The sequence below is a fragment of the Cupressus sempervirens genome, chromosome 9 (genome assembly GCF_028749045.1).
Source record: "Cupressus sempervirens isolate cs-2001-9-10 chromosome 9, ASM2874904v1, whole genome shotgun sequence".
Taxonomy (NCBI): domain Eukaryota; kingdom Viridiplantae; phylum Streptophyta; class Pinopsida; order Cupressales; family Cupressaceae; genus Cupressus; species Cupressus sempervirens.
This window is the reverse complement of record NC_143126.1, coordinates 407,843,529-407,859,114: the sequence shown is the minus strand read 5'-3', so window position 1 is coordinate 407,859,114 and position 15,586 is coordinate 407,843,529. Positions and strand designations below refer to the sequence as shown.

The window sequence follows — 15,586 nt, the reverse complement described above, 5'->3', positions numbered from 1 at the left end:
ATCATGGGCTATTCGACAAAAGAGTGGCCCTTTAATATGAAGACAAGAGGATCTCCGCAGGTGCTTCTTACAGTGGAGGCTTCCCCATGGGGCAATAGCGGAAATATGAATAACGCAGGTGCCACATCTGGAGGGTACAGGAATAATAACAGAGGGGAAAATAACAACAATGCGAACAATAACAATAATAATGGGAGCCGAAGTCAAACCCAGTATGATGCAAACGGACGGCCGATTATTCAATGCCGAGCATGTAATTTGTGGGGTCATTTTGCGTGGGATTGTACAGAGGCAAACACACCGAAATTATTATGCAGATGGTGCGGACCCGACGACCATGAAGATGCCAAGTGCCCAAAGTCTGGAGTAAACTTGATCACTGTCGGCACAAATGTAGAGGAGGTTTTGGCAATCACACAGAGGCAAGCGAAGGAAAAAAGAAAATTGGGAGAAGCGCAAGCGAAAATTGCAAAGGCATCGTCAGCGAGGACATCTCAGTTGAAGGACATTACTGGCACCTTGGCAAGGAACTTCGCAGAACAAAACATTGTACGACAAATCTTACAAACGGAGATATCGGTCAAGATAAGTGACCTCCTTCTCACAATGCCCCAGTTACAAATGGCCATTCTGAATCATACACCGTTTTCGAAAACAACGGAGGACACAGGAAGGGACAATAGGGAAGTGATGACAACAGACCCAATGCTGCTGGCACTTACCTTCGAACGACATCCGGCGGTCATCGAGATGGGGATTTTGGGAAATGTTCTGACAGACACAATTGTCGACGGAGGGTCCGGCGTGAATGTGTTGCCGGAGGATACTTAGAAGAAGTTGGGAAAGCCGACGCTGTGGTCACCTACATTCCAGTTGCTTACGGCAGACCAACACGGGATCAAACCGTTAGGAACCTTGAAGGCGCAACCGGTAACCATTGCTACGCAACCATTTTTATTGGATTTCGTAGTCATTCCATTGAAAAGAAAAGGATATGATGCTATTCTGGGACGGAATTGGTTGGTGCAAGCAAAAGTAAAACATGATTGGAAACGATATACCCTATCAATGGAGCGCGGAGGCAAAAGATTCATAATTGACCTGCACACACAAATGGTAAGTGAGGAGAGAGCATCGTCAGACTCAGAAAGTGAAGGCGACAGTGACAACGAAAGAAATGACGATGAAGGAAAGAGGAGAATGGAACCGAACAACAAAGGAGTATTGACAATAGGAGGATCAAATGATGACGACCTAGACTCAGTGAATGGCCTTTACCACTGGCAGATAGAAGACTACGAATTGTTTCCGAGTTGTAATATGCTAAAGGTCGACGAAGGTGAGAAAAAAGAGGAAAATGAGTGTCTGAAGGAATACAGAGCAGCGAAAGAAGGAAAGGCAGTTACGCCTGAAGCTGAGGGGAAGAACATACAATCCAAACCCAGAAAAAAGAAAGATCCCACCATTCCGTACACGGTGAATGGACCACACAGGAGGAAAAGAACGCATCGCACCATAAAATTACTTGAAGGGTACCGACAGCAAGGAAATAAGCTAGATGCACAACGATCGCAGGCACAGTGGGCGACGGAGGTAACAGAGAACAGACATAAGGCCTGGCATGATAAACTCAGTAGGTTTCAACCGGGGCAGTTGGTACTCAAGTACGATGGTCGAGATGAAAGCAAACAAGAAAGGTTTAAGGCAAGATGGGTTGGACCATATCAGATCCAGGAGGTCAGCGACAATCGAGTGATAAAGTTGGGGACGTTGAATGGGCAAGATATACCTCATGCAATCAACGGATCCTACCGTGCCAAGAAGATGTCGTCACTGTCACCATCGCAAAATGATTAGATGATTCCCTCGTCGTCGTTGTTGCAGAATGGCAACGCCTGGAGGCAAAATTGAGGTACCTCTGTATTTTTATTTTTGAAAAAAAAAAATCTGCTGGAGGTGCTCCGCGAGCATCTGTCCGTGAGCACCTGTCTGCGGGAGGCGCTCCACAGGCACCTGACCGCAGGAGGTTCTCCGCGAGCACCTGTCCGCGGGAGGTGCTCCGCGAGCACCTGTCCGTAGCAGGTTGTCTACGAGTTCTCTTCCTGTTGTATTCACGCAGCGATTCTATTGTTTATTAGATGCAACAGCCTCCCACGGATGTAAACCAGTCTTCGACGGACGAAAAGATTTGGCAACACCCTCGGACGAGCTTGGCCCGTTATTCTCTTCACCGTGGCTTATGTGCTTAGCCATGGGCTTCCGGAGGAAGGACTTTGGAATCCGGCTGTGACATTTGGGCTGTTCCTGCAGAGGAAGCTTTCCTCTATTTTTGAGGGCATCATCTCAGGAGCAATATTAGAATACATCCACTGTGATTCTCAGAATTTTGTGTTTCTCAGTGCCGGAGGAGATGTTTCAGCGAAAGATTGTTGGAGTTTTGTTTCTCATTTGCGGAGGAGAGAGTATTCGAGTCTGTGTAGAAGATGGGTGTGAGGGGTTTTCTTTCAACACAAATTTTTTTTAAAAAAAAAAAAAGACGACAAATTCAAGTTGTTCAGAATGAGTAGCAAATGATGCCAAAGGGAAGGGGAAGCATCAGTGGTTGCCAGAAAGAGTGTAGAATCGGCAAAAAATGACAGAAATGGTGTGCTCTGTGCATTTCTGTGTGGGTTGTAAAGTGCTAATTTGGTCTTAGCGGCAAGGGGCGCTGTCGACCCCGCCCTGTATTGCGATAGGGAGAGCGCACCTGGGCGCCCCAGGACCCCGCGGGGGCACTACCCCTTGACCCCGCCGAGGGCGTTGCCCCCTGGACCCCTAGTAGTTGCGAATATCAATCGTGGGAAGTGTGACCAGTTGAGAAGACTTGAAGTTGCTGCAGGCATGGACTGTCTATGTACCAGAGGCATTGGGAGTAGGTGTTGGCCGAGAGGTTGTCTTGGTGGATGAATAGAGAGCTCGGGAGGAGTGAGTCATCCAGAAGGCAGTACAGCGACACTTAGCTCAGTAGACCCAGTGTTGGAAGCAGAGAAAGCAGCATGGGTGGCTATCAAGGTCAGCTTGAGGAGACAGTATTGTGTTAGCAGAGGCTACAGCTGTAACGAGATGAATGTGGAAGTGATGTGATAGAAGCGGATTTCTCTTGTTGTAGTCACTTTGTTAATGTATTTTGTTTATTAATTTGTTTCAGATATTTTGTAATTGTCGTCCGAAGACGAGTTTTCTTTTTGGGGGGGATGGTGTCAGTCGACTAGATGGTCCCGACGGTGTTCTGTAGCCGACGAAATGATTGTCATCGGTGTTTTGTATTTTGTAGCCGACAGGTAAATAGTTTGTAGCAGATATAATGTTTGTGGCATACGAACTCCTTCGGAAAGGTTCGGCGAATAGTATTTATATCACGTCTAAGATCATTGTAAATCATTAATCATCATCTATCTTCTATCATCTTCTATTACTCATCTTCTGAAGCATAATGTATGTCTGGCATATGCGAATATAATTCTGTTGTTCTGTTCCATCGTCTGTATGCATTGTTTTAATTTACCCGTACAGTAAACATCCATCTCTCATGAGAATAAATGGAACACTTAGCACTCATTAGATCTAGGTGATGCTCACAGGGGTGAAGCACCGAGACTTCCCGAGAGGTCACCCATCCTAGTACTACTCCAACCTGAGCGCACTTAACTACGGAGTTTCCTCCATGGTTAAACCCAAAGCTTGCAACCCCATTTGCAAAACCTTCACCAAGTGTTGTGCCTTATGAACCATTCATTAGAAAGCCCCTTAAGCTCATCAATTGATAAGTAGGAGATAATTTCCACAGCTAGTCAAATTGTGATATTGCTATCAGGATTTAACTGTGTGATTTTTGAGTCAAACTCATTGACCTATGTTTCATGAGTAGTGATTCAACGTGAATCCATCTCTCATGAGAATAAATGGAACACTTAGCACTCATTGGATCTAGGTGATGCTTACAGGGGTGAAGCACCGGGACTTCCCGAGAGGCCACCCATACGAGTACTACTCCAGCCTGAGCGCACTTAACTACAGAGTTTCCTCCATGGTTAAACTCGAAGCTTGCAACCCCATTTGCAAAACCTTCACCAAGTGTTGTGCCTTATGAACCATTCATTAGAAAGCCCCTTAAGCTCATCAATTGATAAGTAGGAGATAATTTCCACAGCTAGTCAAATTGTGATATTGCTATCAGGATTTAACTATGTGATTTTTGAGTAGTTAAGCGCTCAGGCTGGAGTAGTACGGGGATGGGTGACCTCCCGAGAAGTCCCGGTGCTTCACCCCTGTAAGCATCACCTAGATCCAATGAGTGCTAAGTGTTCCATTTATTCTCATGAGAGATGGATTCACGTTGAATCACCACTCATGAAACATGGGTCAATGAGTTTGACTCAAAAATCACACAGTTAAATCCTGATAGCAATATCACAATTTGACTAGCTGTGGAAATTATCTCCTACTTATCAATTGATGAGCTTAAGGGGCTTTCTAATGAATGGTTCATAAGGCACAACACTTGGTGAAGGTTTTGCAAATGGGGTTGCAAGCTTTGGGTTTAACCATGGAGGAAACTCCGTAGTCAAGCACGCTCACACTGGAGTAGTACTGGGATGGGTGACCTCTCGAGAAGTCCCGGTGCTTCACCCCTGTAAGCATCACCTAGATCCAATGAGTGCTAAGTGTTCCATTTATTCTCATGAGAGATGGATTCACGTTGAATCACTACTCATGAAACATAGGTCAATGAGTTTGACTCAAAAATCACACAGTTAAATCCTGATAGCAATATCACAATTTGACTAGCTGTGGAAATTATCTCCTACTTATCAATTGATGAGCTTAAGGGGCTTTCTAATGAATGGTTCATAAGGCACAACACTTGGTGAAGGTTTTGCAAATGGGGTTGCAAGCTTTGGGTTTAACCATGGAGGAAACTCTGTAGTTAAGTGCGCTCAGGCTGGAGTAGTACTAGGATGGGTGACCTCTCGGTAAGTCTCGGTGCTTCACCCCTGTGAGCATCACCTAGATCTAATGAGTGCTAAGTGTTCCATTTATTCTCATGAGAGATGGATGTTTACTGTACGGGTAAATTAAAACAATGCATACAGACGATGGAACAGAACAACAGAATTATATTCGCATATGCCAGACATACATTATGCTTCAGAAGATGAGTAATAGAAGATGATAGAAGATAGATGATGATTAATGATTTACAATGATCTTAGACGCGATATAAATACTATTCGCCGAACCTTCCCGAAGGAGTCCGTATGCCACAAACATTATATCTGCTACAAACTATTTACCCGTCGGCTACAAAATACAAAACATTATATATGTGAATGTGTTAATAGAAAAATTGGTTAAAGAAAGCAAATTGTTTATGCAAGCTAGGACAATATGATGAGCAGAATATGGCCACATTTTATTCCACCAAAATTATTGTTCACCAATAATAAAGCAACATCAGAAGCTCATTGGACAATGCTACTAATAGGTCGTTTGAAACTTAATTTTGATGGCACCTCGAGAGGTAAGCAGAGACCATCTAGAGCAGGATTTATTATCTAGAATAAAAGGGGAGAATTGATATGGGGTGGATCTATTAAACTTCTAGATGGTACAAATAATGATGTTGAATATGTGATCTTGCTTGGTGGCGTTAGACTATCAAAGGAAAAATCTCCAATCAATTGATATCGAAGGAGATTCACTCAATGTTATACAAGCTATTACAATAGGCTTGGCTTCCAGTTGGAAATCAGAAATGTGGATCAGAGGTATAAAATATCTTCTACCTGATATGGACTCCTCCATTAAATACGTATATAGAGAGATTAATAATGTATGTCATGCCAAACCATGAGGAGCCATAAGGAGTCTTGGCAACTCATATTCCCCTGTGTCATAGCCATTTTTGTAACATCAATTTCTAGTTCATGAGAGACCATTCTGAAACACTGGAGGCTGAGATCAAAGCAGTAAATGAGGAATAGCAGTATCCAACAGCTGATCGACTACAGCTTGCTGTCATCAGCATCAGGAAAGTTTTCTTTTGTTTCCTCTCTTTATAGTTTTTCATTAAGGGGTATCTATCGAGTATGTCTTATTGGTTTTTTGATTTATTTATACATGCTTATCATATGCTCTGACTTGATAGCATTCAAGAAGCGACTTCTATCTAGGCTATTAAAATGACTTCAAGCTTATAGACTTATTGGTTGATATAAATTATCTTTGTTTTGATAAAATTCAGAGGATGTGTGGCAACTTTATCTCATTCAGATATATATATATATATATATATATATATATATATATATATATAGAGAGAGAGAGAGAGAGAGAGAGAGAGAGAGAGAGAGAGAGAGAGTCTAATGAGTTCTTGAAATATAACTCATTACTGTTGAGGTAAGCTATGAAATCGTATTTTGTTTTGAGTATTGTATTACATGTGTCCTTTGATTCCAATTCTTAGAATCATATATGTTGTACTGTGTATGTTGACTTTACATTGTACAAAAGCCTGTGATTAGACTAGCAAGTTATTCTAGAAGATGTCGGTTCTCATTTTCCTTTATGGTATCATCCTTATTTAGTAACACATTTTGTTCATCAAGATCTATGATTATCATATGAATGTTGGTGCGCACTTATTTAAATATTGCGTATGTATGTTGAGATCAAACTTCAAAGAGATAAGTATTCTGTGATGTTTGTATATAGCTGGAAACAAAGTATATCTTTGCATTGGTCTCTATGATAAATGGATCATATGAATCTCTCTTGGTTGCAAGATGCAATCGGATGGTTTGAGATTATGCAACGTTGTTCACAGTCTTGATACTAAACTAGTGGCACATTATTAAAAGAGAAAGATTATATTTAGAATAAAAGACTATTCAGCTTCAGAGGAAGGTTATGTGACAAAGGGAGATGTCCAACCCTTTGCAAGTTTTTGCAATAGTCAGCTATCTTATTGTGGTGAGATGTTCGTGCTGAGAGAGAGGCTTTGTTAAGAGAAAATCTCAAACTAACACATTCTTCTCTAGAAGAAGTTTGAGGTGAAAGCCCTTGTTCCACCTTTTACGAGTAGGTAAGGTGGACGACCCTCTGTGAGTAGGCATGGTGGAAATGCATTCTTCTTTGGAAGATGTTTGAGGTGAAAATCTTCATTCCACCCTCTGCGAGTAAATATGGTGGATCACCCTCTACGAGTAGGCATGGTGAAAGTCATGTGTGTGACTCTATGACTATAATTTTGTGTGCCTATGAAGTAACTATGGTGAATTATGTTATGTTGAGATAACATGTTTTATGTGATGTGAATTTACCATTAATACCATTGCTTGCAACTATGTGTGTTTGCCTTACTAAATATCTCTCTCTTGCTAAGAAGGAGTGTTAAAGATTGTAGCTGCGATAGAGATCTTTATCTCTAGATATATGGACTTTATTATCGTTATGATCACCTTCAGGTGAAGAGTGTTAAGTTTTTTGCCCAAAAATAAAAATAAACAGCAATAAAAAAGGAAAAAAACAATGCACAAAAGTCTCAATATATTTATCTCAGGAAAACCCTTCCACTTGAAGGGAAAAACCCAGTTGCACCAGCAAAATATCTCTTTTATTGATCAAGAAATATTCAAGTACATGGTTTTCCACTTCATTGATTTAAAATATACCAAGCAATCATATATCTAGATTGCATAAGACTCTTCAACTTATACGCGAAGGTCTATTTGAGTCCCAAAAATAAGACACATCATATGTCCACATATTCAACACTTCACATTTCCATACGTGTGCCTCTTCGCATGATGTATGACATATGTCTTTTTGCATAATATTAACTTAAATTTTAATCACAAATATATCTTTTAGTTGAAGATAACATAATGGTCATAACAAACATAATCTATCAGAGATAAAGAACTCTATCGGAGCTATAAACTTCAACACTCCCTATTAGCAAGAGAGAGATCTTTAGTCAGGCATGCACACATAGCTGCAACCAAAGATGATAAATTCAAATAACATATGTTATCTCAGCATAACATAATCCACCATAGTTACTTCATAAGCACATAGAATAGAGTCACAAACATGACTTTCACCATGCCTTCTTGCAGAGGGTAGAACGAAGACTTTTATCTCAAAACTCTTCTTAGAGAAGGATACATTTCCACCATGCCTACTCGCAAAGGGTGGTCCATCGTACCTACTCGCAAAGGGTGGAACAAAGGTTTTCACCTCAGACTTCTCCCAAAGAAGAATGCATTTCCACCATGCATACTCACAAAGGGTAGTCCACCATACCTACTCGTAGAGGGTGAAACGAGGGTTTTCACCTCAACCTTCTCCCATAAAAGAGAATGCATTATTAATTGGGATTTTCTCTTAATAGAGACTCCCTCTCAGTAGGGACATCTTTAATAATAGAGTCTCCCTCTCATAAGGGATAGCTTTAATAATAGAGTGTCCCTCTCAACATGGACAACTTTAATTACAACAAGAAGATGGCTGACTATTTCATAAATTTGCAAAGGGTTGGACATCTCCCTATGTCACATAACCTCCCTTTGAAGCTAAATACTCTATCTCCCTCTAAATATGATCTTCCCCTTTTAATAATATGTCATCAACTTAGTATCAAGACTGTAAATAATGTTGCATAATTTCTCACCATTCCGTTGCATCCTGCAACCATGAGAGATTAAGAACTCATAAAATCAATTTATAATACAAGTTGATGTTAAAATCATACACTATTTTCAGTGATATAACATTCATGATTAATACTCAAAAATAGAATACAAATACACTCAGACAAAGACTCCCCCATATTTTTTAATATATCAATGCTTGAGAATGATCGCATGAATACACAACAAAAGATCTCTCGTCCATCGATTAGTTTACACAAGGACAATGATGAAATGAATATCGATCAGCCCAAGCCTCCAACCAAATCCATCTTCCACTAAATCATTGCTCAAACTGTATTCAGACAGAATTCACCGATGATCATCATAAGTTCGATGAAAATTATGTCTACCAATATAAACTTTTTGCTTATCAAAAACACACTTAACAATTTAATAAACATATATCAAAGAGATAATTCCATAGATTAAGAAGAAAAAACTATTCAAAACAAAACACTGAAGAAGAATTTGTGTCAATGTAGGACTAACAGAAATAAAGATTGACAATAATATCAACATGATCATTACAAGTGGGAAGGCCAGACAAGCAAGGCATAGAGGTCCAATTCTATATTTATGAATCAATGACTTCTAGGAGCACATTGGTCATGTTGTCACTCACATGGAATGTCTCGAAGAAGATTGGAGCATGCATGGCCTCCATTACCTGTTGCACCATGCCAGTCACAAGGGAGCCTATGACATCCCCTGGTATCATTGTCATAACCTACACTTCCCCATCCCCTGGTCATGACATGTATGTTACGCTTCTCCTCTCATTCCACCTCCACAACTCCTTTAGTCCCACTGCTCCACACCTCATCTTCCCCTTCTTCCAAGCCCAATTGCTCCAAGACATGCAATTTAATTTACACCTAAAGCAACATTACTCTGAAAAATTTAAATATGTGTTAAATCTCTCAAAACGAAGAATTGAGAGTCATAGTGACCGAGGCGTCAAGCTAAGTGTTTCATATTCATGCGGCAGATAACAAAATATATTGTCGAAACCATGCATCTTGCAAATTCGTCGTCAAGAATGTGAAGAGTCATCACCAAAGCATATGCAAAGACAATTGTTATCATAGAATCTAAAACATCATAAGATTGATTCCAACTTGGCGTAGGTGTTTCAGGCCCGCTCTTACTACTCACCTTCGTGCACCTTGTTTGTCTCGTTTCAAATCTAGCAAAGACTCTCGCCTCTTCAACACCAAAGATCACTTTCCTTGTCGCTAGCACCTTCTCACAAAAAATCAAAAGAATTATTATAGTCTGAGACTCATGACTACGGAAAGCATTTCATTTTGATTCCTAAAAGAATCACATGAAAAAAAATCTGACCTTAGGACCAAAATATATTATGGAAACTTAGAGATGAGAAAATGAAAGATAATTAAAAATGGAACTAAAGGAAATAACAATACTTCCCTAGAATTGAAAGATATTTGTTTAGTATCACAAGAAGATTGTCGATACCATTACATCTTATACCAATACTTGTGGGCATAAATGATCGACAGGAGGGAGAGAAATTGACAACTTCATCAATAACCACAAAAGGGTGCAATCATGTAATGGCTCTACTAAACAACCAACATCCTTGAATGCCAAAACATCAAAATAAAACATGAAATTGACAACTATAGCCGCTTCGAATCCCAAGCATGACAATACATCAACACCTTGCCCTTGCATTAACGAATGAAGGAATAAGGAGCAAAGAAGAATGAAAATTCTAACACCCATGATCGACCCTCCTCATGCAATCTTCCTTGGAATATTTACAGACCAGACCAGCTGCAGGGCGTTTGATATTTCAGCCAATTGGAAGAAAGAGACCTTTGCAACAATTCAAAAGATGAAACAAAGCGTCTAAAATTTGCGATATCCTCCATCAGCCTTGCTAACCATATTCGATGTTAAGCATGCAATCGCTTTTTCCAATCAACATAATTCATGCATAGAGTGTGTCTCAATCCTTCAACCTTTCCAATTAATAAGCAACAAATTTGGGCAAAAACCTAAGATATCCTACAAATTGTGACGCAATTAACAAAGCATTCAAGTAAACATCCAAGATAAAAGACTGAAAGTCGATACTTTTCTCTTTTCCAAAACAAACAATATTTCAAGTTTCTATCTCTTAAAGTTATTCACCAACGAAACCAATGCATGATGGAAATAGTAAAAAGAAAAACAAGAAGCCATTTACACGCAACAACAATGAACTCTCCTCATGCGAACGATTTTCTCAGTGCTTCGAATGTGGACAACTCATATCTCCTCATCTTTCTTTGCAATAAACAATCTATTTGACCCGTGAATGAACCATCAAGTTTAGAGATATTCTGTAGAAAATTACCTTGACAAGATTGAAACCGATAATGGTCAGGCACAAAATGCAAGTCCGAAGAGAAATCTCATAGAAATACACTAAACTTCAAAGAAACATTTTATACTAAATAGAATCAAGGACAGCCATCAAAGCTAAATTGAACTTTCTGGCAGCTATACATATACTTCTATATTGTTGTTATAAAACTTGGCTCTGATACCATGTTAAGTTTTTAGCCAACAAATAGAGTTAAACGGCAATATAAAAGAGCATAAACAATACACAAAAGACTCAATATATTTATCCTAGGAAAACCCTTCCACTTATAGGGAAAAACCAAGCCGCACCAGCAAAATATCTCTTTTATTGATCAAGAAATGTTCAAGTACATGGCTTTCCACTTCATTGATTTACAATATACCAAGCAATCATATAAACAGATTGCATAAGACTCTTCAACTTACACATGAAGGTCTCTTTGAGTCTAAAAAATAAGACCCTTCATACTTTCCACATACTCAAAACTTCACATTTCCATACACGTGCCTCTTCGCATGACATATGACATGTCTTTTTGCATAATATTAACTTAAATTTTAATTACAAATATCTCTTTCAGCTGAAAATAACATAACAAACATATTTCTATCAGAGATAAAAATCTCTATCACAGCTATACAAACTTCAGCAAAGAGGACATTTATGATAAAATTGTAATATCAAATATTAGGACATGTGTCATTCAACATGCATTGAGGCATGGAAATACAAAGAGTTGTGTATTTGAAATATGAAGTGTCATGTTTTGGAAAATTCATGAGACCTTCCATTGTCATGTGAAGAGTCAGCCTACTTGTTACAAACACACACACACACACACATATGTATATATCGCATCAAGCAAAAAGCATTGCACACTTGAATGTTTTATTATTAATAAAGTGATCTTTTGTTGTGTGGCTGGGTTTTTCCCTTCATTTTTAGAAGGGTTTTCCAAGGTAATTTCTAGTGTATGTTGTATCTTTTATGTTTACCTTATTGTTGTTTATCTTTCATTTTTGGGCAAAACTGAACATCATTACCCCCACTCTCATAGGTTCATCGTGGTCGATATGTTCCACAATTGTTTAGTTTTCTACTGGTACATTCTTGCTTATGCAATCGTGGGGCCATTCTTGTTGTGGTCTCCTATGTGTCATTATGGTCCACACGACACTAGTATGCACATTGCAGTGTGCAAGCGTGACATGCTTCGTGACTTCATTGTTGTTACAAAAAGGTTGTTTAGTCAAGTTTGGCCTTGGCCCTTTAGATGGGGCATTACACAAAAGAGCAAAAGGGAAGACACCAACATCTACAAGCCAAAGTGGCAAGTTGAAGAGACGATAAGAGACTAGGAGTGAGATGTATAGACATTTGCATTACCTTGGGATGCAACAAAGATGAAAGCATGAAGTGGTGTATGAAAGGAACAACTTTGGACATAGATGAAATCAACAAAGTACTTACTATGGATACACATTGAATCAAAGGAGCAACATTATGGCTAAACAAGAAAGCAAAGACAAAACAAGCATTGGCACAAATAAAATTAGAGTACCAAAACCAAATTTTAAACAAGTCTAATATAAAGATAAAATCAAGCAGTGCCACTTGACTAAACCACTTGGGGAGGGATGGATGACATTAGACAGTATACGTTGTCACATGTGCAACAAATTGACAAAGTCTCACCAAATGGTTTTTTCTAATGCTTTGAGGATGAAACATGTCTAAAGGAAAATAACATATTATGTAGACATGTGAAATTGTGTTAATTTTTTAGTGATAGAGATGTTGACATGTATCACATATGCCTATCAAATATTTATACTAGGTCCTATGGATAACTTGCAGAATCTATTGTACTAGGTACTGATTTGTCCTACATAGAAATTAGTGGTTTTCCCATCCATAATTATTACTTAGGGTGGGGTGTATATAAATAAGAGATGAATATCAATTTGAGCACTGTGAAGCATAGTTTGGAGGCTTCAACTTGACAAAGATTCAAGACATCCTTTATGCTTCCAAAATGTTGACTTTGAACTAATAATCAGAAAAACTCAACAAATTAAAACATTAATAAAATACACAAAATGAACATAAATAATGCAGGAGACACATATAGGAAAGAATTTAGAGACTATGTAAGTATATCTTGATTGTAGAAGCATTACTTGAATTTGGGATTGACTTGGCAAATCAACAGTACAAATGGAAGTAAATTGCTAGGATATTCTTTAAATTGAACAAAAAACACTGAAAAAAAATCAATAAAAGTAGGAAGCGAAAAAATGCTGGTCCTTCATGCGAAATAAGGTTGGGTGACTCTGTTTTTCAATTCAAAGCATTCATATAATCATTTTTTTATGGTTTTCATTTTACAACTGTTGCATTGGTTGAGAAGCAGTGCCTCTCCCAGGCTTTGTTTAATAATTTTATCAAGTTTAAACAGCCATCAATAAATTATTTCAATCACTCTACAATCAATTCACAATTGCTCAGATCCCAATCACTGAATATAAAAAATGGCACAAAACACAAAACAATCATGTTGATGAACGTTTTGTGAACTCTATGGATGGGTGACTCTACAAGAGAACCTCATAAATTGCAGACAAAACTTGGCAATTAACATGTATCCTTTTACAGACCTCAGCTCACGAATTTTTCACAAGCTACTCGGCCTGCAAATTCATTACAAGCTTGATGATAAATTGTTGAGTTTTCAAACTGTGATGTGAAATGTATGGAAGGTATTCTCGAGTTGGAGATATTGTACAGAATAGCTTCTTCACTGCAGATTATGAGTATTATATAATGTTACCCTATCTTAAATGGTAAATATTAGATTTTTTAATTTATGGCATTAGAACATAATGGCTCACAAACATGCCATGTTGTGTGATCTCAATTATATTTATGCATATTGATACTATTCTTTTTATTTGCTTTACTAGGTGTGTGAATTTATTACCTGATGATCAAGGACGAAAGTACACCTGATATAGCTTTCAATTAATATTCTGTAAATAAGTATGCCGGCAAGAGGGATTTGTGCAGATTGTATGTTGACTAAGACTTACGTTCTGTGGAAATGCATCCACACTCCTTAGCGTCCCATACCATCATTACCTTCCCCCTACTATTCTACTGTTCCACTCCCGTTCCCTTGATTTTTATGTCGCATATTTCCCGTCCCTCCAAAGAGAAATGGTGGAACACAGAGACTCGAGACTGTCGGGCATTTTCATCGTCCCAATTTTAGAAGTAGCATAAATTTACTTTGTTAACTCAATCCGAAAACATTTCTCGTGTGACTCTCTTTTATCACATTGATTTTAGTCACCTAAGAGCTTGAAGATTACAGATATCTACTCTTACCTGATTCAAAAAGAAAAGCTAAAGCCCATCAAAAAAATTTAACCTTGTCCGATGGAACAGGCTCGAGGGGTAAAAGAATCAAATTTAAATTATTATATCACACATACATGTAAAAATGCAAATAACCTAATTAAATTGAGTTGAAAAGCGCACCTGGGAGGAATGAGGAAGGAAGACATGGGAAAACCCCGTGTAAACTTCAGTTTTAGCTCGTTTGGACTCCACGAGCGAGGGAGGAGGTGTGAGCGTTACAGAGTGTGAATCGTTGGCATGTATGCAAATGTGTTGCTCCTCTTCTCTGGGTAGCATCTTTGTCTTTAGTTTCGGGCGAGAAGCCTTGGAAATGCCTACTACTGATCTCCTCGCTACATTAAGCTTAGCAGGGCGAATGCGGAGGAAAATCTGTAGATTTAACCCCGGATTCACGTTGGTCAAAGGACGACTACAGTTATTGTACTCCGATGAATTTTCTTCAATAGCAGCCAAGACCCCAATTCTATCCGAGGGTTCTCCCTTTCGAGGGAGCTGGGGGGCCTCTTCTTCAGCCAACTCAGTGGAATGGGAAAGATTTGCATCGTTTTCTTCTGTATGATTTGAAACCGTTTTGGCCGTGAATAAAAAGGGAGGATCTTTTGACAAAGATGACAGAGAATGTTGTTCTGAGGACGCTAAATTCTCGGGAGGCTGAGGATGATTCTTCAGAGCAGAGGATGAGAGTGAAGCTACAGCTGCTAATTTGGCTCTCCGAGGAGGGTTTCGTCTAGCACTGGATGAAGGGGTTCGCAGCTCCATTTTTTCCTCGCGCATTCTCTCTGCTCGACTTCTTTTTTGTAATTATGTTTGGCGGGAGTTCGAGCTTATTATTCCAGTTTACTAGCTTCGTAGGAAAGCCTTTCGCTTGCGACTTCATATAGTACCCACCCACGAGGGAGGGCCCAATAATGGTTGTATAGTTTAGAGATATTTTGGGACCTTTTTAATATTTTATGGAATAGTAAAATATATTTAATATAGGCATTGTGTATGTTTATAAATTATATAAACATAAGTTAAATTGTATGGTGTAAAAATTAATCGAATAGAATAT

General features: G+C 38.8%; 1 protein-coding gene across 2 annotated transcripts in view; it reads right to left on the bottom strand.

Moving 5' to 3' along the window:
* Window positions 1-15,385, bottom strand: part of LOC149538989 (ATP binding microtubule motor family protein) — a 172,559-nt gene extending 157,174 nt beyond the window's left edge. For both annotated transcript variants that reach the window (XM_089800375.1, XM_089800376.1), the window contains exon 1: window positions 14,653-15,385. In XM_089800375.1, the coding sequence (XP_089656501.1) occupies window positions 14,653-15,306 (654 nt within the window). In that variant the 5' untranslated portion in view covers window positions 15,307-15,385. The remainder of the gene's footprint in view (window positions 1-14,652) is intronic.
* Between the last annotated feature and the right edge of the window lie 201 nt (window positions 15,386-15,586).